The 23,441-nt window shown below is 59.8% G+C and overlaps 1 protein-coding gene and 1 long non-coding RNA gene across 2 annotated transcripts in view; both read left to right on the forward strand.

The window, feature by feature from the left end:
* Window positions 1-15,999: 15,999 nt before the first annotated feature.
* The window catches only part of LAMC3 (laminin subunit gamma 3), a 60,177-nt gene continuing 52,735 nt past the window's right edge, over window positions 16,000-23,441 (forward strand). Inside the window, exon 1 of the mRNA XM_070595246.1 lies at window positions 16,000-16,421. Coding sequence (XP_070451347.1) covers window positions 16,043-16,421 — 379 coding nt within the window. The 5' untranslated portion in view covers window positions 16,000-16,042. The remainder of the gene's footprint in view (window positions 16,422-23,441) is intronic.
* Window positions 18,958-22,072, forward strand: LOC139079597 (uncharacterized). The gene is made up of 2 exons (XR_011533340.1): window positions 18,958-19,092; window positions 21,581-22,072. It is a non-coding gene; the product is annotated as an uncharacterized lncRNA (long non-coding RNA).

Genomic DNA, 23,441 nt, shown 5'->3' on the forward strand with positions numbered 1-23,441 from the left:
AGCAACTGCCCCCAGTGCTCAGCAGAGGGGAGGCGGTGGGGTCATCTTCTCGGCTGGTGTGACTCCGTCTTCCCCACCTGCCTTCTCCCAGCTGCCCCAACTCTGCATGGCTTCTGGCCACAGCGGAGGCTGGGCCTGCAACTGGCAAAAGTGGGGAGACTGGAGCATGCGTGTTGCTCTGCGGCCCTCAAAGAGGCCTGTGATCCTTGAGGCCACCCCCTCCCCACCACCTGTCCTTGTGGTGACCTCAGAATTGTGACAAAAGCCCTGGGAGACACACAGAATCCAATCACTTGTCATTAGGTGTCCTCCATAGCGGTGGCCCTAACGGAGAGGAGGAATCTGAAAGGAGTTCAGGAGAGAAGGAATCAGTAAACCGATTAGCTCAATCCAATGGGGGGCGGGGGCTGGGGGGCTTCAGGCTGGCGTGAACAGACAGGAGAATGAGGGGCTGTGGACGCATCCCGGCCAGCCAGGAGTCCCCCGGGAGCCCCCATGCCATGGGCATCCACACCCCATGAGGTGGCGGGTAGGAATGCAGGCGCCCCAGCCAGGCCACGCTGGCCCTTGAGACATTTCAGCCAGCTGAGAAGTTAACCCCCAAACCTCTGGGTGTGGCCCAATCGTTTCCATGCTAGGTTAGCATCTTTCAGCCCCAAGAAGGTTTAGAATTAAGAACAGCCACGTTTAAGAGAGCCAGAGCAATAATCGCGATGTCTTTGTCTTCAGTGCACGCAGGTTGGGTGGTTCCGGCATTTGTAAGTTTGAGGAATATCTTGCTGACTGAAGTCCTGGTCCAGCCTTGTGACTCGAATTTAAAATATAAGGTTGAGACTTGAGTTAGATTTGGGATTTTAAGTTGCACTCTTAGGAAGTTTGTCAGCAGTGCCGGAATTCCCCACATTGATGGATTCAGTGTTAGATGTACAAAAGATGTACTTAGATCTGGAGGGAGGTTGGTTTCTCAGTCAGACCGTTGAAGCACTTAAAAAGAAAACTGAATATATTCGATTTATGTACGCCGTTTAAAATGTTTAAAGGAGCTTCATTAAATAGTTTTGTCAATGGGACGAAACAGCAATCAAATCGCCCTGAAAAGAGATTGCTCAAACGTGCTAAATTTATAAATATGTAAATAGAAATAGAACAGTAAGAGACGGAAAGTGAACTGAAAAGCTTAAGAGGGAACGGCATTTTTGTGTAACATTCATGAATCAAATGTTAATGTTTAAAATCAAAGTCATTGTCTGGGTAATCTTTTCTGCGCACAAAAGCCACCCCAGGGAGCGTCGATCCACTCACAAGAATACGTCGGTGTCCCCCTCCAAACTTATCCTCCCACGTACTCCGCCTGCCACGTCCCTTCCCCAGGCCGCTCTGGAGGTGAGCACTCCCCATAGTCACGGGTTTGTGGCTCATGGGCTAATGTCTGGCTTTGGTGGGAAACACTTGAGTCTTTGATCCTGGCCTTGGCCCACAAGTCTGCCCCAAGGCCTTTAGTTGACTCTCCCATCCAAGGGGGCAAAGATTCTTTGAGCTCCAGCAATATTGAGGAAACGTTCGAGATACCCAACAAGGTCACACTGCTATGGTGCCCGTTACATATGCCAGGGACGGACATATTAACTTGTGTAATCGCCATAATGGCCCATGTCACAGACAAGGAAACTGAGGCACAGAGCTGCTGAGCGGCAGAGCCAGGTGTGGCCCACTGACCCTGGCTGCGGAACCTTCGCTCTTTACCCTGCTCCCCTCCTTCAGCATCTCGCTGCATCCTCCCACCACCTCCCTGAAGCAGACATTGCTGTCTCATTGTGCAGATCAGTCAGCTGAGGCTCGGGGAGCCTAGAACCTCTCTCGAGGCACGGGACAGAGAGGGACAGAGACGCGGCAGCTTCTGGCCTTTCTGACATTCGTGCAGCTCAAATCCAGCGGGGGAGAGGACTGTCAACAGACAATACTGGGAGAGTTTGTAATTACAGCCACGGCCAATGTTCTGCAGGCAAAGGGCAGGGGCTCAGAGTGCACGTAGAGGGGAGACCTGAGCTGGTCTGGGGACAAGAAAGGCCCGGTGGGTACAGGGGGAGGGAGACAGGGGGCGGGCTGGAGAGGATGCAGGAACCAGGATGGGCAGCACCTTGGGGGTGTATCCTGACTTGGGACTTTCTCTGAGAACAACTGGAGGTGACTGAAGGGCTGTGAGCATGGAAGAGACGTGGTCAGACTTGTGTCTGTAAGCCATCCATCACGGGAGGGCAGCAAGACGAGACAGGGGGACCAGAGGGGGGCAGCCGCGGGCGTCCAGGTGATGGGGCTGGAGCCTGGGCTAGCCTGGTGACCGGGAGACGGAGCCAAGAGAGCAGTTCAGGAGGCAGCCTGGGCAGCGATGGGCATCAAGGAGCACCTCCGGGGTGAGGCTGGGCCGCTGGCACGGTGTGTGGACCCCTCTCCTCGGGGAGCCCCCGGCCTGCCACACCAGGGCTGCACCCCAAGGCCCTTCCACCGGCCTGGAGTGCAGCGTGCGGGCTGCCCAAGGGACGGAGAAGCATGGCCACAGGGGCCGACTGCGGCAAACTGGCCTCAGTCCAGCCTCCCAGCCTGGCCCGAGGTGCCCTCACAGCGACCCAAACCGCTTAACTCCCCCCCGAGGAGTCCGGGTAATTCGGTCCCTGTGCTTACTCCCGCCGTGAGCGCCTCTGAATCTTTCATCTTGACTGCTGACTGTATCAAAATTCCCGTGGTAATTGGATCAGGTGCAGTATTTTCCATGAGGATATTAAATCAGCCCTTCTGCCCGCGTCCAGAACGATCCGTTTCAGAATATAAAGACGCAGGAGACGGCATTACCCAAGGTATTTTTCCTCCTTTAAACTTTCTCCCCCGCCTTAATCACGGCAGCTCTTTATTTGTTGCCAAATAAATTGGGTCGTCCTCCCCTCCCCCCATTATTAGCCAAAGGGAAGGGAAGATTCCAGAGGGTTGAATATGGAGGCCGGGGGGCATGGCGAGACAGGCAGGGGCGTGGGATGACAGCGCTGAGGTTTGCCCAGGACGGTCCCACCTCCAGGGGACCCGTGGGCCCGGGGGGAGTGGTCAGAGGTGTTGGGGGGAGCTCAACCAACCACTGCCCTCCTCCCCGGCTCGCCAGCAGGCCCCTGGGAGGACCTCATGGGGAGGGCTCTGGGGCACTCAGCTGGGACGGCAGCCCAGCATCAACCAGGCTTCAAGGTGGGACATTCTGACTGTCCGTCTGTAAAACACTGTAGGAGAGAAGCTCAAGGACACAGCGACTCGGGGTTGGGAGCGGAAAGAAACTCAGGGACATTTAGTTGTTTAAAAAAAAAAAGATGAGGAGCAAGATTATTAAGGTCACGTGAGAGGTTGATGAGGCCACGTCAAAACGGCTGTCGTTCAGAACAATTCAGGGACGGTGGACGTAGAACATGAACGCAGTAAATGCCCCCGAAGCATCCACTTGAAAACGGTTAATTTTATGTTACGTGAATTTCACCTCCACTTTGAAACAGCGGCTCTGTCTGAATGCCGCGCTCCCCACCATGGACTCGTTTCAGTTGGTCAACCAGCACTGACTGAGCCTCTGCTCTGTGCCAGACACTGATCCCTGCCCGGGGACGTAACTGGGAACAAAGCACAGGTCCTGCCCTCGGAGAGCGGATGTCAGACAGGATGGACTGATGACCACGTGGTGAGGGTGCCGCGGAGAAACCAGGCAGTGGGGCTGGGGCAGCCTCCCTGAGAAGGAGACGTCTGGGCAGTGACTGGAGGAGGGCAGAGCACCTGGGCAGTGCAGAGGAGGGAAGAGGAGGAGAGTGTGGAGGAGGTGAGCGTGGGGGGCAGGGAGCCAGAAGCACAGTGGTGGGGGAAGGCCCAAGCACGGTGGGGCCCAGCAGGACCTCAGCTTGTGCTCTCAGTGAGCCACGTGCTCTCAGGGGGTTTTGAGCAGAGGAAGGTCTTGGCCCGACAACAGGGTCCCTCTGGCTGCTGGGTGCAGGATGGACGGCACGGGGCAGGGGCCAGCCCAAGGACCCCAAGTGGGTGGCCAGTGCAGCCATCATCGCAGTGCCTCAATGCAGTTGGGGGTGGAAATGCAGATTAAACCACAAAGAGATCTCAGTCCTCAGGACGGCTAAAATTAAAGGCAGACAAAGCTGGGTGTTGACATGCACCTGGAGCAACTGGAACTCTCACACAAGGCTGTGGGTGTAAGAATTGGCACTTTGAAGACATGCTTGGCAGTGTCTAGTAAAGTTAAATGTACATCCACCCTAGGAGCCAATAATTCCACTCCCAGCCACATACTGGAGAGAAATGAGTGCTCATCTTCACAAAAAGACACGCACAAGAACATTGATAGCAGCTTTATTCACAACAGCCCCAAAGTAGAAACAGCCCCACGTCCATCCACAGGTGAATGGATGAACCAATTGTGGTATAGCCACACAATGGAATACTACATGGCCATGAAAAAGGAGGAGGCACTGAAACACACAATGATGTGGATGGATCTCATACACGTTATGTCAAACAAGAAAACACACACAAAAGAGCACACGTTATATGACTGCATTTTTCTGAAGTTCTAGAAGCTGCACAACGATCTATGCTGAGAGAAGCACAATTCCTTTGAAGAAGTGGTAATGACAGGAGGGAGCAAAAGGGAACTTTCTGGGGTGACAAATTTCTTTGCCTTTATCCTGGTGGTGTTTTCACACGTGAAAATGCGTGTAAAAATTCATCAAGCTATAGCCTTATTTGTGCATTTTACTGAATGTAAACTATACCTTGGGAAAAAAAAAAAACTGGCATAGAGGGAGAAAGAACGGTGGTCCCAGCCACCGTTGGTGTGGTCAGTGGGCAGGTGGTGGGCGGAGGGCCTGGAGAAACCGACTTCCCTCCCTGGGCTTGCTGTCTCCTGGCCTGGGCACCCTGTAATGCCAGCCACGTCCCACCCTTTCCCGGGGTCCCTGCCCCTTACTTCTGGTAGAGGCAGCCCGGGTGAGCAGGTGCATGCCTCCATGGGGGCAGGTGGCCTGAGGAAGCGGCTATTTATTTGGGGGACCCAGCCTGTTTGTCAGATGGGGGAGGGGCCGGCGGTGAGCATCACAGGACCAGATTCCTGATTATAACTTCATAACGGGCACCGGCTACTCGGGAGGCGCTGATATTTATGGAATAAATACGACGCGATTTACGGCCGTATCTCCCTCTGATGTCCCATCTGATATGCAATTCAATTTCTTTTATTGTCTTTGGGCTCTCGCCATGGAGGAGAATGCATAAATAAATAAATATATGGGCAAATGGCAGCCTGCAGCCCGGGCTGGGGCTGCCAGCCTGCCGTCTCCAGTCCCGTATTAGGCCCATCGATCACCCGTTATGAAGCCGGAGCCTGTCCCCTGGCTGGGACAGGCAGCAGACGTGCCGGTCACTCCCCGTTATTTAGGAGCCTCTGCTGGCAGGCTGCCCTGCCTGCCCTCTGCCCGCCGCTGGGCCGTGGCGTCCCTGCTCAGGACCCGAGCCTGCCCTGCGTGGCCGCTCGCTGGCGGGGCCCCCAGAGGCCCAGTGTCCCAGCTCCTCTGCACGTGGAAAACCCCACAGACTCAGGACGTGCTCCCTGCCCAGCTCTCCCACGGAAACCCCGTGCCACGTGGCCGAGCTGGGCTTTGGCTCTGGAGTCAAACTATGTCTTCAAAACCAAGTGCCGGCCCCTCGGAGCCCGGGAGCCTGGGTAAGTGACCCGTCCCCCAGCCTCGCCTCCTCACCTGAGAACGGGGTAGCAGCCTTTGTCCCGGAGTTGCTTGGAAGATGGGGAGCCCTGCAGCAGCTCGGGCCCAGGGCAGGGCACCCACTCCGCACGCACAAGCTTGACCAGCCCTACTGAGAGGCCGCGGTACGGCAGACCGCACCCCTGCCCTCACGGGTCCCCTTCTGGGGGTGACGAAACGGCTCAGTGGCTGGGGCCTGGGGTTGTCACTGGTCCCCATGACCCAGCCCCTGCCTGCTGCTGAGGGACAGGGCCCTGGCCATGGGAGGACATAGCTGCAGAGCCGCTGGCTCCAGGCTGCCCCCCAAGCCACTCTGTGGCCCTGTCTCATGTGGAGCCCAAGATTCGAGTGGCCTGCAGGCCCCCCACCATGCCCCTCAGGGACTGTCCCCCATAGGCCAGCCTCTGCCCCAAGCCCCCATCCCCAGGGGCTCCCCCCTCTGTGTCTCCCCATGGTAGGGTGGGCTCTGAGCCCTGCATGTCCCCAGAGGGCCAGGCCCCTTGGGGCTCCAGGGACCCCTGGGCCTCCCTCCCCCGTCAGATCAGTCACCAGCCTCCTCCAGCTCACATCACGGCTGCCTGGTGCCAGGCCCGCGCTCTACATCCTACATCTCTCAACCTCCACAGCCTTTGGTGGGGTCTGTGCCCACGACCAGCCCAGATTCTGCCACACATGCACGCACCACACACACGCACATGTAGCACCACCACACATGTGCACATACACATACCACAGACACCCCCCCCCACATACACACACACACATCCAAATGGGAGCCTGGCAGCCCCAGCACATCCCTGCGACCCCGCGGTGTGTGGAGTGACTTGCAGAGCATTCCACTGTGGAGACAAATGTCCCTGCTGGGGGGATGGACAATGAACTGCGACCTCCGCCGAGTCCAGAAGGGGAAGCAAGGGCGGGGGGGCCGGAAGGGCGGTCCAGCGGAGGGAACAGCGTGTGTGTGTGTGTGTGTGTGTGTGTGTGTGTGAAATGCCCCGTGGTGGCCGTGCAGCTCCCCAAATGCTCTTGCAGGGACTGCCCCGGGGCCGGATGCTGGGACCCTCCTAAGTGCAGTTTCTCCTGGAAACCGGGGAACGGGGGGAGGGCAGGGGAAGGGGGCCGCTCGGGGAACCAACCGGAGGGAAGCGGTGCCGACAGGACCCGGCCCAATGCGGGAAGGATGGGGGGGCGTCCCTCCAAGGGCGCAGCAAAGTGGGGGTCCTCTCACCCCACCCACCCCCACTGCAGCTCTGGCTGTCCCCCTCCCCCCTTGCTGCCGCCCGCTGTGTGGGGGTCCTCAGCCTGGGCAGCCCCACGCCCTGGGGCGGGTGGGGGAGGCACAGAGTCGGCCGCAGGCGGGGGGCGTAGATTCCCGCAGCCCCCCGCGCATCCCCATTAGCGCAGCACCGGGAGGCTGATGGCTCCGCAGGGTCCCAGCCGAGAAGCCGCCTCTCCCTGACATTTGTAAAGTTCACGTTTTCGAAAGAAAGTCGGTGAAGGGTGAGGAGCGCGTAGATCACTCGTGGATCGCTCCGTCGGGGCTTGCCAGCTCCTGCCTGCCCTTGGCCTTCACCCTGTTAAGGGGCCAGGACCCCCCGGGAAAGGAGCCCAACCGGAGCCTGGCCTCCTGCCAGATTTCTCTCCCTCCCTCCCACCCACTTTCTGACACTCGTTCACTTGTTCATTCACTCCATGCTATTTCCAGACCACCTGCCTGGGGTGTGTCAGGGACAGAGCAAGAAGCTACAGGATTCCTGTCCTCTGGGACCGCAGTCTAGTGGGAAAAAGGGGCATGGAACTAATAGCAAGTGTTAGAAGGGCTGTGAAGTCAGGAGGCAGGGCATCAGGGAGGGCTTCCTGAGGAAGTGACATTATCCTGAGGCCTAGAGGAGGAGCAGGAGTCAGCCTGGTGAGAGGAGGCAGAAGAGAATTTCAGGCAGAGGGACTGGCAGGTGCAAAGGTCCTGGGGCAGGAGGGGCCTGGCATGTCTGAGGGTCTGGAAGAGGCTGGCGGATGAGGCTGGAGTTCTGAGTCGTAGGAGTTGCGGCCTTTACCTGAGGGCACTGGGAGCCCCTGCAGGGCCGTGCTAGGCCCTAGGGACAGACGGTCACTTCTCTGTGCCTCCCCTTCCTTGCTGGGTTCCGCTGCTGCCTTATAATTGCTGTTTGCTCGTCCTCAGCAGAAGGAGCTCAGAGAGGAAGTCCCGGGGAGGACAGGGTCTGCGTGGAGCTGCTCACTCTGCGGGGGACTCTGTGCTCTGCTCTGCCGCTTTGTGCCCCATGGAGGCTGTGTCTCCATGTCTTCGTCCCACGAGTGTCCCTGCTTGGCACTTATACCAACCCAGCCCTACGCTCAGGGGCCTACAGTCTGATGGGGCAGACAGACCACAGACAAACAAGAAGGACAAATATGCCCAGCCCGGGGGTGCAGGGGAGGAGGCACAGGAGGGGGTCAGGAGGAGGGTCTGGGATGGCCTCTCCACATGGGGACAGGGGCAGGGAGGGAAGCAGGAATCTGCGGGAACAGCACGTGCAAAAGCCCTGGGGTGGGAATCCGCTTGTTGTGTCTGGGAAGGAGGCCTGTGTGGCTGGAGCCGGGTGGCCAAGGGGAGAGGGTGGCAGGTGCGGTTGGAGAAATGGGGAGGGGGCGATGGATGTTGCTCCCCTCTGGGAGAGCCAGGGCCCAGAGCGGGGGCAGAGGCTGTGGGAGGAGACCCTTCAGGCTGGCATGCATTCATTCATCATCATTCATTCATGCTTTCACTTCTTCATGCATCATTCATTCATTCACACTGTCATTCATCCATTCACCCTTCATTCCAATTCACTCATTCTTCATTTATTATTCATTCATTTGCCATCCATTCATCATCCTTCATTCATTTACTAGGCATTTTGTGAGCGATGCTGCCTGCGAGGGCATGAGTCAGACCCCTCCCCGCCTACCCTAAAGGGGTCCCTAGTCTGGGGGGGCAGACAAACCAGAAAACCCACTGCGGGGCAGCTGGGAAGTTTAATCTATGCACAGGGCGGGCCCCTGGCCCTGGGACCCCTGGCCGGGCCCCTCTGTGGGCGGCGTGTGGGGCACTTCGGCTGTGTGTGGGCAGCGTCTGGGCACGGCAGGGCCCTGTCTCTGCGGACCTGGCCATGGCATCTCCTCGGGGAATGCCAGGCCCCAAGATTGCTGCCCTAGACCCTGGGTGCCCAGAGGAAGCGGGAGCCGGAACCAGCAGGGGCCAGAGGCTGGGTCCAGGGCCAGAGCCTCTCACCGGGGAGGGGGCGGCCTGGACCTCTGGGAGAGGCTGGAGAAGGGAAGCTGCTCTAGACAGGCCTCAGAGCATCCTATCTCATATGGATGGGAGTTCTGAGGCCCAGAGACGGGAAGGGACTTGCCTAAGGACACACAGCGAGGGAGAAGTCAAGCCAGGAGAAGAGTCTGGTCTCCCGGGTGACCTCTGGGGTGCACACTTCCAGCATTAAAATTGACCCTGTCAGAATTATGTTAAGTGAAATAAGCCAGCAAGAGAAAGATAATCTGTGTATGACTCCACTCATATGAGGAATTTAAAACTATGGACCAAGAACAGTTTAGTGGATACCAGGGGAAAGGTGGGGTGGGGGGTGGGCACAAAGGGTGAAGTGGTGCACCTACAACATGACTGACAAACATTAATGTACAATTGAAATTTCACAAGATTGTAACCTATCAATAACTCAATAAAAAAAAAAAATTGACCCTCTCAGCCTGCTCCCAGACCTGTGCCCCCCAACCCCCCATGCAGGTGGCCCGGCCAGAGACCTGGACCCCACCCCATCTCTTCCCCCAACTCCAGCCCCACTGGCGGTTTCCCTCCTCAGCACAGCCAGAGCTGGCCCACCCCCTACCCCTGCCCGGGGCCACCACGCTGTCTCCCAGGCTCTTGCGGAAGCTTCCAGACCATCTGTCTCCACCCCGCCCCCGCAGCCCCTTCTCCCTGCAGCAGCCAGGGAGGGCTTTCCGAAAGCGAAGCTGCGCAGGTCTGCCCTCACCTGAGACCCTTCCTGCAGCCCCCGGCTGCCCCCGGGGAGCCCGGGCCCTTCAGCAGGCCGTGCGGGACCTTTGTCGGTCGGCCCTCACCCAGTGCCAGCCTCCCCTCTGCCGCCCCCGGCCGCCTCTTCTCAAACTCCCCTCTCCAGCCACACTGGTCTCCTCCAGTTCTTCACAGTTTTGCCTCTGAGCTTTTCATGTGCTGTTCCTTCTCCTGGAATGCTCATCCCCATCCCCTTTTCCTGGCTCTCTCCGCCTCCTCTCTAGTTCTCAGCTGAGACCCCACCTCCTCCAGGAAGCCTTCTGGGGCCTCTCCAGACTGGGGTAGGCACCTCCTCTTTATTCTCACTGTTCCGGTCCTTACTCGGATCACCTGCATTATAATCAGCAGGTTGTTTTCTGGGCCCCCCGGGTGAAGGGACAATGTCACCAACATTCATCCCTCTGTGCCCTGTGCCCAGCCCGAGACCCGGCACGGGGACTCAGTAAATGTCTGTCCGGTGAATGAATGCATGATGAGGGGACAGCCCCTGCACCACCCAGAAGGGGGGCGTTCGTTATCCATCAGGCCCCCCTCGATTTGAAGGGCTCCCCAGGGCTGACTCATCCCTGACCCAGGCCCAGCTCAGGCGCCACAGCAGGGGGGTTGGGACAGTTGTTGGACTGAGTGGCGGCATGCCCCGAGGCCAGCCGTGTCCCTCGGCCTGTCTGAACTTGTTAATTCTGGGGAGAAGATACTCTGTGGGTGACAGCTGAGGGGCCCTCTGTCAGCTCCCATCAGCGTGAGCCCTCCCTCTCCACCCTGCCTTGCATCTCATCTTGCAGGGCTCCGCTGAGCTGTCGCCTCCTCCAAGAAGCCTCCCCTGATTGCTCAAACTAAACTTGCCCCCTCACAGAGTTCATCCTGACCCCTTGTCTTCTTCCTCTTTGGCTCTTACCGTGATCTGCCACATGAATTAAGTGCCTAATTCATCACTTTGTTTCCCGGGTCACTGTCTGTCTCCCTAATTCTCTGAGAGTCCCATGAGGTCATGGACTACCTCCTGGCCGCATCACGGCAACCCCAGTGCCCAGCTCAGGGCAGGCCCAGGCACCTGGGGTTTGAGTCCAGGCTCTGTTGCTGCCTGGCAGGATGGTCTTGGGCAAACAGCTGCCTCTGGCTGAGCCTCAGTTTCCCTGTCTGCACTATGGGGATAATAAGAACACAGATGGGCCCTGACTTACGATGGTTTGACTTAAGATTTTCCGACTGTACGATGGTGCAAAAGTCACATGCATAAGTAGAAACCGCACTTGGAATTCTGAACGGAGCTTGTCCCCGGCCGTGCGATGCGGTCCGACCCCCTCGTGATGCTGGGCAGCAGCGGCCGCAGCGCCAGGTCGGCCTGGAGATCCCGAGGGTGAACGGCCGACACACGCCCCCACACGCTGCACCCACACAGCCTTCTGCTCGTCACTTTCAGTACAGCGTTCAGTACGTTACAAGAGACGGTCACCACTGTGGCACAAACAGGCTTTGTGTAGGTGATTTTGCCCAGCTGTGGGCTCATGTGAGCGTTCTGAGCACGTTTAAGGGAGGCGAGGCTAAGCGAGGATGTTCAGGAGGTGAGGCGGATTAAATGCATTTTCGATTTAGGATGTTTTCGACTTAGTATGGGTTTACCGGGACGTGACCCCCTCGTTAAGTTGAGGAAGAGCTGTAACACAACCTGTGCAGGTGGCACGCTCAGCCCAGGCCCGGCCCCCAGGCAGCCGCCGTGCTGGCTGCCTCGTCCCGGCTCAGGGTGCAGGACAGCGATCCTGAGGCAATCCCAGTGTGGACAGGCGGGCCTGGCCTGGCAGCAGGGTCCTGGGGGCCGGGTGTGACCAGTCGCTGAATTCCCCCTTCCACGGTTCCCCACGCAGCCTTGGCAGACCCCCAGTTCTGACCTCCTGCCCTGTCTGCCCGTCTGCTGAGCAGGTGAGTTCTCCTCACTGGACAGAAGGGACCACTGAGGCCCAGGCATGCAGAGAGCACAGACTCACAGCCTCGGAACCGCACGGGGCGTCCTGAGAAGCCACCGGACGAGCGCTCTTGCTGTCCAGATGGGGAAACAAGGCGCCCCAGAGGCTGGCAGTGAGTCTGGGCCAGCTGAGGCTCCTTCCAGGCCTCTGGGGAAGGGCCTCAAGGCCGGGGCTGCTCTTCCCCTTGTGCTGATGCCCCCAACTCTGGGCTCCGCAGAAGCTGTGGGGCTGTCAGATGGGATCAGCGGGGCCCTGGCCAGATCTCCCCAGATTTAATTAACAAGCCTTTCATCTCTGTCCTGAAGGAATCCGCTGTCTTCTGTCTTCTTAATTAACGTTCATTAAGCAAATCAGAACAGGGTTTTTCTCCCTCCTTTCTCTGCCTGGAAGGTTTTAACCCTTGGTAGGCGGACTGCAGGGAGGGGAGTCCACCACCTTTGCTCACAGCCCAAGGAGAAGGTCAGACCTCTGCAGGACTCCCCAGGTCCCCAGCGCAGGCATATCTCCCATCAGACACACACAGACACCGGCTCCTTCTCACACACCGCCTCCATGCTGGCCCCCTGGATTCCATCCCCACCCATCTTCCTAAAAGAAACTGACATGGGCTCTGCTGCTCAAGAGCCTTATCAGGCTTCCCACCACCATAGGAAAATGGGCTAGGACAAGGGGCAGGTTGTGGGGTCAGGCTGCTGGGAAACCGAGGCCACGTGGCCCCTGGCTTCTGAGGCTCTGCAAAGATCTGGGTTTCAGGTCGTGGGTGTGCAGAGGGGGCCCCTGGCTGCAGGGCACAGCTGCCTTTGCTGGGGTCATGGGGGTTCCTGCCGGAAGGTGACACTGAGAGCCTTCTCTTGACAGAGTTGGCAGCGTGCACCTTGTTGCCCAGTGTCCCACAGTACTCCTGGCTCATTCTGAGTCCCTTTCCTGCATTTACAGAAGTATCTGTTGTCCCTTTGTCATGCAGATTTTGGGACTTAGCCTGAGACTTTGGGGGTGCACAGACACCCGCATGCCTAGGGGCTCCCACTTTGCTTCCTGGGATCCGTGGACCCCAGCCCCTCCCTGACTCGCATCCTGGGAGGAGCTGACAGCAGGGATGGACGAGACCCAGTCACCTCCTGCTGTGAACGTGTCCTCAGCAAACCACAGCCCCTCTTTGGGCCTCAGTTTCCCCATTTGTCCAGCCAGCGCCTGGACCCAATGACCTTTATGGCCCATCTTGGATGCTATGACATAAGGAAGTGGGGTTGTTTAGCTGTAAACCACTTACCAGAAGGACGGATGGTAGCCACCCCCGCCTGACCCGTCCCCCTGCCTGACCCATCCCCCTGCCTGACTGTCCCCCTCCACCCCCAGCACCATCCCTCCTGATCGGACAGCGTCATCGTAAGAGTCAGAGATGTCAGTGCCGCTGGGCCAGGCCTGCGTGGACAAGGCTGAGGGTCTCCAGGGCGGGGGCAGGGGGTGGAGGAGGGGTCCTTGGCGCAGCATGCAGATGAGCAGGGCCTGGAGGCTGGGCAGGGGTCTCTGTCCCGCCCTCTCCCAGGAGGGGCGGGCGCTCTATCCGCCCCTGCCCCGCCCCCTGTGCCGGGAGCCTCAAAGAAGGCGCAGCCACCGGGAGGAGACCGGCCCGAGCCCCCGGCAGCTGGGAGACCCGGCCTCTGGTCCCGGCCCTGCCCTCGCTCGTTGTGAGTTCTGGGTCCCCATCAATCTGGCTGCTCCACACGCCACCCCGGGGCCCCTGGCGGCTGGAGGAAAGGGAGGTGGAAGGGGCGGAGTCAGGGCGGCAGGGCCCCGTCGCTCTCACGGCCTGACGCTGCTGCCCGTGCCGTTCACTAAGGGAAGGCTGCCCCGGGAAAGGGCTTTTTTCTGGTCCGGCCACCGGCCGCGCAGGGACCGCGGAGGTGTCCTTGGCCGCCAGGGGACGAGAGGGGCCAATCCCGTAATGTGGCAAATGTCGCCACCTGGTGGTGGATTCTGGGTGAACATGAGCGCAGGCAGGAGAAACTGGAGAAGCAGGAGGAGGCACCCGGGGAGACCTCCTGCAGACCCGCGCTGATGGTCCCCTCGAGGATGCTGCCAGGAGCTGGGCAAGGCCAGTGCGCACCCAGGTGGCGCCTGTTGAAGGAGCCGTCATCTTCAGCCCAGCCCCTATAGGATCAGCCTTTGCCAGCCCTGTGGCTCCTGTTCAGTCCCTGATCTACTCAGTGCAGGCCCTGGGGACAGGGGGGTGGGGCACACATGGTGCCTGACCCCCACCAACTCACAACCTCCAGCTCCCACAGACCCTCTACAGGACGAAGCCCCAGCTCACTGCCATGGTGCCCGGCACCCCACATCATCCGGCCTCTGCACTCTGCTCCAGCCTCACCCCTCAGGACCAACACCCCACCCAGTGCTGCAAACACACAACAGACTTGCCCTACCATTCACACCTCTGAGCCCTTGCACATGCTATGCCTCCTGTCTGCCATGCCCTTTCCTGTACTCACCTTTTACCACTCAGTTTACTTGTCACCTCTTCTGGGAAGCACCCTCTAGCTCCAGGCAGACTAGCCACTCCACCCTCCCCACACCCCAAGCCCCCGTGCACTGCCCTCTGTCACATCCTCTCGGCCTGCTCATCGACACCTGTGCATCTCGCGTCTCTCCCTCACTGGGAGGGCGGGGGTGTCCAGCTCATCCCTGTGCCCCTGCCCCAGCACAGCGCAGGGTATACAGTGGGGGCATACACGTTTGCTGAGCAACGCATGGCTGTAAACACGTGGCCACAGCCCAGTCTTATGAAACAGGTAAGAACCACCTTGGAAGGCCATGGGGCTGGTTCTCCTGGCGTCCCTCCCCCTCCACCAGGGCCGAGGGCTCCTAGAGCACAGGATCTTACTGCACACCTGCTCCAGGTGGGCTCTGGGCCCAGCGCTTGGCAAGTGCTCAGGGCTTTCCAACAGGAAGGATCGCATGCAGGGAATTAAGTGCTCAGGGGATGGATGGAAGCACTGGAGGTGCCAATGCCCGGGACACTGCAGAACCGACCCACCTGGGAGCTGCCACCATCTGAGGCTCTGAGAGCTCCCCCTGCAACTGTGATCCAGGGGCCGGAAGTGAGAGTCAAGACGCCACGCCACTGCGGCTGCCTCCACCACACAAACGCCCCTCAGCCCCACGGAGCTGGGGAGGGGGAGCAAGCTGCTGCAGAAAGCTGCCTCCTCTGTGACCTCGCCTCCCCCAGAAAAATTCACCGAAAGGGCAGAAGACTGGGGGGGGTGAGGGAAGAGGGGGGATGCGGGGGCTGCCCACCTCCACCTTCCACATCTCAACAAGCACATCTGATGGGCAGGACCTAGTCCACTGCCAGGACCCTCCCTGCAAAGGCTGCAGCTGAAACATAGTCCTTAGCACGTTGTGGAAGTTTGTCCCTACTTTCCTTGGAGGTTTTCCGGGAAGGGCTGCTAAATTGCATCAGGTGTTTTCTCTAGCATCTCTGGATGCGAGCACAAGAATTTTCTCTCGATTTACTAAGTAATGAATGGAGAGGCAAAGGTGGCATCTACTTGGGGGGAGGGGAGACACGGGCGGACGCGGACGGGGGACGGAGAAGGCCTCTCGGAGATGACGTGTGTGATGAGACCAGGTCCCCTTGGTCACAAATATCGGGTTAGAATCTCTGCTTTGAGAGCAGAGAGAAACCACAGCAGCAGCAGCTCTCTGCAGAGTTAAGGGAAACGCGGGAACGCGAGGAACCATCCGGCCAACCCGCCTGGGGTGACTTTACTGCTAGAAAGAGATGTGCAACGGGAAAGACCCTCTGTCCCCCTTTCTCAGGACTTGAAAGGCACTGGTGAGCGGTTTCCATTTAATGAGCAGCCTCTGAAACCTCACGACAGCGGTAATGAACCCGGATTATTGCCGATCCCATTTTACAGACGAGGACACTGAAGCTCCAAGAGGCGAGGGTCCCCCAGCAGGGCTGGGATCAGGCAGCTCGGGCACTCCCGGGCACGTCCACCAGGTGGGGGTCAGCGCCAAGGGACTGAGCGGTCGGGGCGGCGGGGGTTCGGGGCGGGGCGGGGGGGTAGGGGGTTGTGCTGGCCGCCATCGGTCCCTCCCTCGCACCCTCCCAGCCCTGCCCGGGTCCCGCCCGCCGGGGAAGGCGGGTCCTGGCGCCCGCGCGGTCCGCGCCCACGGGCCGAGCCGGGCGGCAGCGTGGGGCCGTCGGGCCGGCGAGCATGGCGGCGGGCACGCTGCTGCTGGGCCTGGCGCTGGCCGCGCTGGCGGGGCGCGGGGCGCGCGCGGGCATGGGCGCGTGCTACGACGGCGCGGGGCGCCCTCAGCGCTGCCTGCCCGAGTTCGAGAACGCGGCGTTCGGCCGGCGCGCCGAGGCCTCGCACACGTGCGGCCGGCCGCCCGAGGACTTCTGCCCGCACGTGGGCGCGCCGGCCGCGGGGGCGCAGTGCCAGCGCTGCGACGCCGCCGACCCCGAGCGCCACCACAACGCCTCCTACCTCACCGACTTCCACAGCCACGACGACAGCACCTGGTGGCAGAGCCCGTCCATGGCCTTCGGCGTGCAGTACCCCACCTCGGTCAACATCACCCTCCGCCTGGGTAAGCGCGCCCCGGGCGCCGCCGCCACCTCGGGCCTTGGCCCCTCCCCACCGCGGGCCAGAGGCGAGAGGGGCAGCCACCGCGTGCCCTGGATTGGCTGTAGGACCCAGGGATGGGAGGCCTCGGGGACGGGACCCATGCCCTCCGGTAGCTGGAAGGGTAGACTGATGGTGCCCCTTGGGGCTGGGAGGGGCGCGAAGCCTCCTCGGAGCCTTTTGCCGGCAGTGGATCTGGGTTCAACGACAGCGCCCTGGATTAGTTGTCCATGCTAGACCCAGAGCGGTGGTGGGGAAGGCGGGGAGGTGACCCACCGGGGGTGAGCTAGTCCGCCCCCTAGGGCAGGAGCTCCTGATCCCGGGTCCTCTGGGCGCCTTCGGGGCGCATGAATCCCCAAGGCTGTGCGCCATCCCTGGGTGTCTTCGCGGGGATGGGAGCCAGGGCGCTCATCACCGGAGGGTTTAGCCCCCTGGGCAGCAGCCAGACTTCATTCTGATGTCCGGCAGCTGGGCCGGATGGCGTGGCCTCTCTGCTCTGCCCATGCCTGCCCCCACCCACCCCCACACCGAGGCACAGAAGCCCTTCGATCCCGGAACCAGAGTCCCAAGTCTGGACCGGGCCCTTCCCTCCCGCCCCACCCCCATTCGGGGGATGGGAATGCCCGCTTCCCCTCCGAGTCCAGCCCCGTCCTGGTCCTCCTGGGGCCCCCACCTGTGCGGGCCCTGAGCCAGGCATCTCCCCTGTCGCTGCCCACACAGCCCTTCAGGGAGCGCGTGTTTCAGTCCACACTCCAGTATCTGTGGCTCAAAATCTCTCAAAGCTTTGAAAACTCAGAGTATTTTTAGAAGTCATTTTGGCTGCTAAACCTGAGTGAGGCTACTTATAGACCTTGTTTATCCTAGTCAGAGTGAAATTCATACGTTTTGCTGCTGAAATCTCATTTGCGTACAGCTGGTGGCCCCAGACCTGGCTGGGGGTGTTAACACGGTTCATGGTGTAAGGACTGCATCATCTCCCTAAACTCTGGAAAGTTCTGAATTCTGAAACACATCTGGAGCCAAGCAGTTTGGATAAGGGAATATGAGACCGTGTCCCCATTTTTCAGATGAGAAAATTGAGGCTCAGAGACGTTAAGTGTTTTGCCCAAAGACACAGAGCTGCTAAATCACAGTCTGGACATGAACATCTTTGTATATCCAAGGTCAGAGGATAAACTCCTTAACATGAGCTCCTCCCGTCAATAGAGTTGGCTCTTCCCAGCCCTGGGTGACAGCGCCCTGGGGAGGGCTGGGAAATGACATTTAAGCGAGATGGGGGACACCGAGTGCCCTCAGCAGAGCAGGCATGTACCAGCTGCCAGCCAAGAAACTAAGTTTCCCAGGGTCTTGCCCCCTTCCATTGGCCTGTCGGGACCACTAGGTGGGACTTCTGGATGGGGCAAGGTCTCTATCCAGGCAGGCGACAGGAAACCAGTTGTGTGGGGGAGGCTGGGGGAGCTGGCTAGACGGCCTGGCAGGACCCCAAGGCCACAGGGGAAGAGATCTGGGACAGGGTGGGGGCTGTGGGGAGACGTGCTGTTCCGGGACCGGGTGCGGGCTTGGCCGGTGTGTCACATGTGTCAGCAGAGCCCCGGACACAGGCCAGGGGCTCAGCCCAGGCACAGAGAAGGTGGGGGGAGGTGGCAGGCGGCCGAGCATGGGGAGGGGGGCAGCTCCTGGTTCCGGGGCGCCGTGTGCACTGCGGCCTCTGGACCTCTGCCGAGAACTGCAGGGCCCTGCGGACCCTCTGTAAGCAGGGAAACTGAGGCTCAGAGACTCGGCACTGGGAGTGTGGAGCCAAGACCCCACACGCAGTCACATACACATGCTCTCTCACACTCACGTTCACACACACATGTTTACACACACTTACATTCACACACATTCACAACTCACGCTCTCACACTCATATGCACATACATTCACATGCTCATGCTCACACACACATTCGCACACTCACATACATCCCCCCCGCGGTGTGTCTGACCCTCACCCGAGTTCTCTCCATTGTGCTGTGCAGCACCAGGCATATAGGGGCTCCAGAAGTGTTTGTACAGTGAATGAATGAAGGAATGAGTGAATGACAATGACAATGCCACCTCCTCCGTCCTGTGCTCTGGGCCCAGCTCAGGGTCCTCTTCTGCCTGCTCTGGGAAACAGAAAAGGTAGAAGTCCAGAAATGGAGCTTCAGACTCAGGCCCAGCTCAGCCACTGGGTGGGCAAAGGCCATGCCCTGGCCGTGCCTCGGTTTCCTCTCCTGTAAAATAGGCACGAGAGCTGCCCCCTCCGGGTGGCTGTACAGGTTCCGTGGGCTCAGGTCTGCCAGGTGCTTACAGAGCTATGACAGTCCTTGTGTGTGACCAGCATCACTCCACTGAGAGCAGCTCTGGGCTGAGGTCCCCCCTGGGGGTGGCCTCTATGGAAGGACTGAGAAATGCTGGCCGCGCTGGCCGGAAGGAGACGTCCTGTCTCCGGGCCCACACTGGAGACCCACGGCCGCCCCAGACTTGGCCCCTTGTGGGTTCCATTCAACTTCACTTTGCTCCACGCTAGGCCGTGGATTGCCTGGTCTTAGGGGAGGAAGAGGTCTGGGGTTGCCAGGGTGTTCCCAGTGAGGGCTCCGGTCGTCAGCCGAGGTAGGATGGGGAGCCCCTCCTCCTGGTCCTCAGGCCACCTCTGCTGGCTCTGTCCCCCTCTCCTTGACGGCTCATGGGAGGGGAGAGTGGGTGGCCAGCTCTGGCCCGCGGAGTCCCTGAGGGAGTGGGGTGAGGGGCAGAGGAGGGAGAGGCAGCCGGTCAGCCCCGGGATGGAGGTCGCCGCTTTCCCAGCCCCCTGCGAGCTCGCAGACATCTGTTCCAAATCCCGGAGTCGCTAAGCCGAGCCTTCCTGTCTGGGATGAAAGGAGCAGCAGGGGCCGCCAGCTCTGAGCCCTCCGCTGGGGCTGGGGCCTGGGGGAGAGTGGGGGTGTCGGGGGAGGTGGATGGTCATTAGGGGTAACAGACACTCTGCAGGGAGCTCTGACTACGTGCTAAGAACCCCACTGAGCCCGCACCCCAACCCAGCAGGCTTGGCTGTTTTACAGACAGGGAAACTGAGGTTCTGACGATGAAATCAGTTGCCCAGCGTCACGTGGCCGATGGATGGTAGACCCGGGGCCCCTCCCCAACTGCGCTGCACTTGGGAATGCGAAGCGTCCAGATTAGGCCAGTCCGAGCCTTGACTTTTGGCCAGAGTTGGGGGGGGTCTCCCTTTTTTTGCTTGTATGCTTTCTTGGATTCCTGAGAATCTTCTGGAACCACAGAAAGACCCTTGAGTCCCGAGCAGATGAGTTTGAGCCCCGGAGTGAGGGGGAAGTTGCAGGAGTGAGGTGGGTGGGCTCCTGCCTGCCCTGCTCAGCCTCAGGTCCCCACCGCCCGTGTGCAGGCTGGCTGTCCGTGCATTCCTTCCACCGTGCGCCTCGGCCGTGCTGGGCGGGGTCAGGCCACCAGAGACGGTCTGGGCCCAGGACCCAGGTGAAGGAGGACTGATGCTCTGGGGACACACACAGGGTAAAGGGCCTCGCTGAGGCCTGAAGGGTGGCAGGAGTTGATCAAAGAGCGAAGGACCCTCCAGGTCAAGGGGACGGCACAGGGGAGGCGGCATGTTCTTGGAGCCGCACGGCTGGGATGGCGGAGTGGACGGCCCAGATGGCGGAGTGGAGGGGACGAGAAGACAGTGGGGTGCGGCCCAGGGTTGGGGGCTGGATGTGAGCAGGACCCTGGCGGCCCCAACGAGCCTGAAGCCAGCTGGGTCTCCTGAGCTTTGGCTCCAGCGCGTCTTCCTGTCGGGTGGGTGGCTGTGTTTGCGTTGGCTGGGGCCAGCGCTGGGGGCCAAGTCCTCCCCCTTTCTCCCTGGGGGTTCTGGCTGGAACGCTGGGCCCCAGGCAGGCCAGGGGGTCAAGGCAGCCGCCCTGGTGAGCCTCCGCCCACAGAAGCAGCCCCCGCACGGCCCTGGGGCCCAGCCGGCCCTCCCTGGCTTCCCGGGACTGAGCCAGGAGTGGCCGGAGTGGGGAGTCCCCAGCCCTGGAGGCATGCAGGCAGCCTCCTGTCGGCCTCCCGACCTCCGATGGTCCCTACCCACCCCCACTCTGGCGCAGCCGGCTGCCCTTCAGCAGCCATGGGTGCGCCCTGACTGCTCTCTTTCCTCCTGGGCTTTGTGTATGCCGCTGTGTCCGCCTCACCGCCAGCCGGCATGCTTTCCCTTCCCGCCTTCTGGATAACCCTATCTCATTTGTGAAAAAACAACCGAGCACCTGCTGTCTGCCAGTCCCCGTGCCAGGCCCTGGGCACGCAGCAGCGGACAAAATTCTGCCACATGCCGTGTCCTGCACTCAGTGGAGCGGTGCCCTCCTCCGGGAAGCCCCCCATGCCTGCGCATGGGTTCTTACAGCTTCTCACCCTTCCCCCAACAGTCTGGTTGAGGCCGAGTGGAGGGTCGGGTTTGTCTGCGTCGTCGATCCCAGCCCCTGGCTGCAGAGGGAAGGCCTATTTTCACAGCTGTCCCCTGGTGCCAGCGCCAGCCCCCTCCCGGTAAATGCATGGAAGAGCAGCTAACGTCGGGTCGTGCGCGTGCTACATGCCCGGGACTGTTGTAGATGCTTTGCAGGCATTTTCTCATTAAATCTGTTATTGTTATGCCCCTTTTGCAAATGGGGAAACTGAGGCTCTCCATCCAAGTCACTTGCCCAGTTTACTTGAGGGAGGTTAGGTGTTTTGCGTAATGCCGCAGAGCCGGGAAGTGGTGGAGCGGGGATATTTCGTGAAGCCAAGTGCATCACGGCTGCGCCACATTCCTCATGGGACGAGGGAATGAGTGAATGAATGCCTCCCCAGCTTTCCAGATGCATCCTGAGCTCCTAGGCTGTGGCCCCCAGGCTTCCTCCCGGCCCTGGCCCTGCAGTCCAGGCCAGGCTCTGGCTGCTGCACTGGCCTCCCATCCCCTCCTCCCCCTCCTCTCCGTGCCCGCCCTGCACCAGGTGCACCCCTCCCCATCTGTGCCCCTGGCTTTGCCTATTGGGACTGTGGTCGACATTCGGGGCTCCGCCTGCGCCTCTCGCCCAGTCTCCCACCTGTGCCCTTGACCTAGGAATCCGAGCATCCTCCTGGACGTCAGCCCTTGGATGTCACACGAAGCCCTAAAACTTAGGGTCCGCAGGGAAAGGCACCGTTATTCACAGCAGCAGCGGGGTGGAAGGAACCCGCGTCCATTGACAGAGGATGGATAAGCAAGACGCGGTGGATCTGCACATTGGAATCTTATCCAGCTCAACAAGGAAGGAGATTCTGACACCGGCTCCAACACGGATGAACTTTGGGAACACGATGCTATGCGAAACAGGCCAGGCACAAAAGGACAATTGCCGTGTCATTCCCCTGATATGGGGCCCCTAGAACAGTGTCATTTATAGAGAGACAGAATGGTGGGGGCCAGGGGCTGGGGGGAGAAGGATTGGGGAGTTGCTGTTTAAGGGGGACAGACTTTCAGTCTGGGAAGATGATAAAGTTCTGGAGATGGGAGGTGGTGATGGTTGTACAACAATGCGAATGTGCTTAATGCAGTGAACTGTACACCTAAAAATGGTTAAGATGGTACATTTTATGTTATATGTATTTAAAATTAAAAAGTAAAGGCGTCCCCCTGCTGTCTGTCCATGCACCGAAGCAAGAAGCTCAGGAGTCAACTGCATCTTCCCTCCTCAGCCCTTTGACATCAGCCTTCACCAGATCACTAGATGGTTCTCTGGAATATTCTTTGTGTTTGCCCTGCACTCCATGATTCCCACTCATCCCCTCATCTGTCCCCTGAGCTATTGCAATGGTCTTGAATGCCCTGCCATCCTCCTCGCAAACTTGTAATTTGCACATTTCAGTCTTGTATGTCTCAGTTCAGATTGGACCTCAGAATCCTTCTTAACACAAAGTTCTAAGCAATAATCAACTAGACAAAACCTGTGCACTCTGCCCAGGTTAGACAGTAGGCTTGACAATCTTGATCCATATTTGGGGTTTAGACGCTTGGTCCAAAGATGACAGCACCGTGATGGGCCCAGCCTAGATTCACCGAGGCTTGCCTGGTGTCTGGGATCGTGGTCACGGGGATTCCCTGGCTCCTCAGAGGGATTCACCGTGCCCCAGATTGCCAAGAGCTAGGGTGGGAGAGGGAGACGGGAAGGGTGGATGGCCAGGTGATAGGGCTGGGGGCCCTGCCTGCTGTGGAACCCCGCAGGCTGGGAGCCGCTCTCCCTCCTGACCTGGTTCTAATGCTCGCAGTGGGCAGGGCGGCCTCTCCCGGGCATTCTCAGCTCAGCGCCCCCCCCATCCCTCCCAGCCCCCCCAGCCCACTGCTCCCAGATGGCTCCAATTAAAGGGCTTTGTTTTCTTTCCATTTCCCAAAATAAGGCTCTGTTCCGAACTCCTTCTGCGCCATCGGTGCCGGATGTGGGCGGCCGGGTTTTATGACTGCCCTGGTGTCATTCCTGACGGGCTTTATGTCCCAGCTGGTTGCAGAGGACACGGCCTGGCGCTCTCTGGCAGCCTCCGCAGTCTCCCTGGGCGCCAGCACCGCCTTCTTGGGCTGCCCCCTCCCTCGGGCACCCACACAGCCCTGGACGGAGGGTGGCCTGGTTCAGGGCAGTGCCTCTGGGGGCAGACGAGCCTGCAGTCGAGTAGACACTCAGCTGTCTTCTGCGTGACCTTGGGCGGGTCCTCTTCTCCTGCCCCAGCCTCAGGCTCCTCGTTAGTGATGGATGGAACATTTGGGATCTCAGGCATACAGTGTGCGGAAAGCCCGGAGCAAAGTGCCTGGCACGCAGGTGCTTGCTAAGTGCTGGCTGTTGTTAGAAAGACTCTTGGGGGTCACGGATGCAGACGCACCGTGACAGGGTCAGCCGTGTTGGGCCTGCCTGTCTCAACCCACTCGCTGGATTATAAACTCCTTGAAGGTGCAA

Source organism: Equus przewalskii, chromosome 26 (assembly GCF_037783145.1).
Source record: "Equus przewalskii isolate Varuska chromosome 26, EquPr2, whole genome shotgun sequence".
Taxonomy (NCBI): Eukaryota; Metazoa; Chordata; class Mammalia; order Perissodactyla; family Equidae; genus Equus; species Equus przewalskii.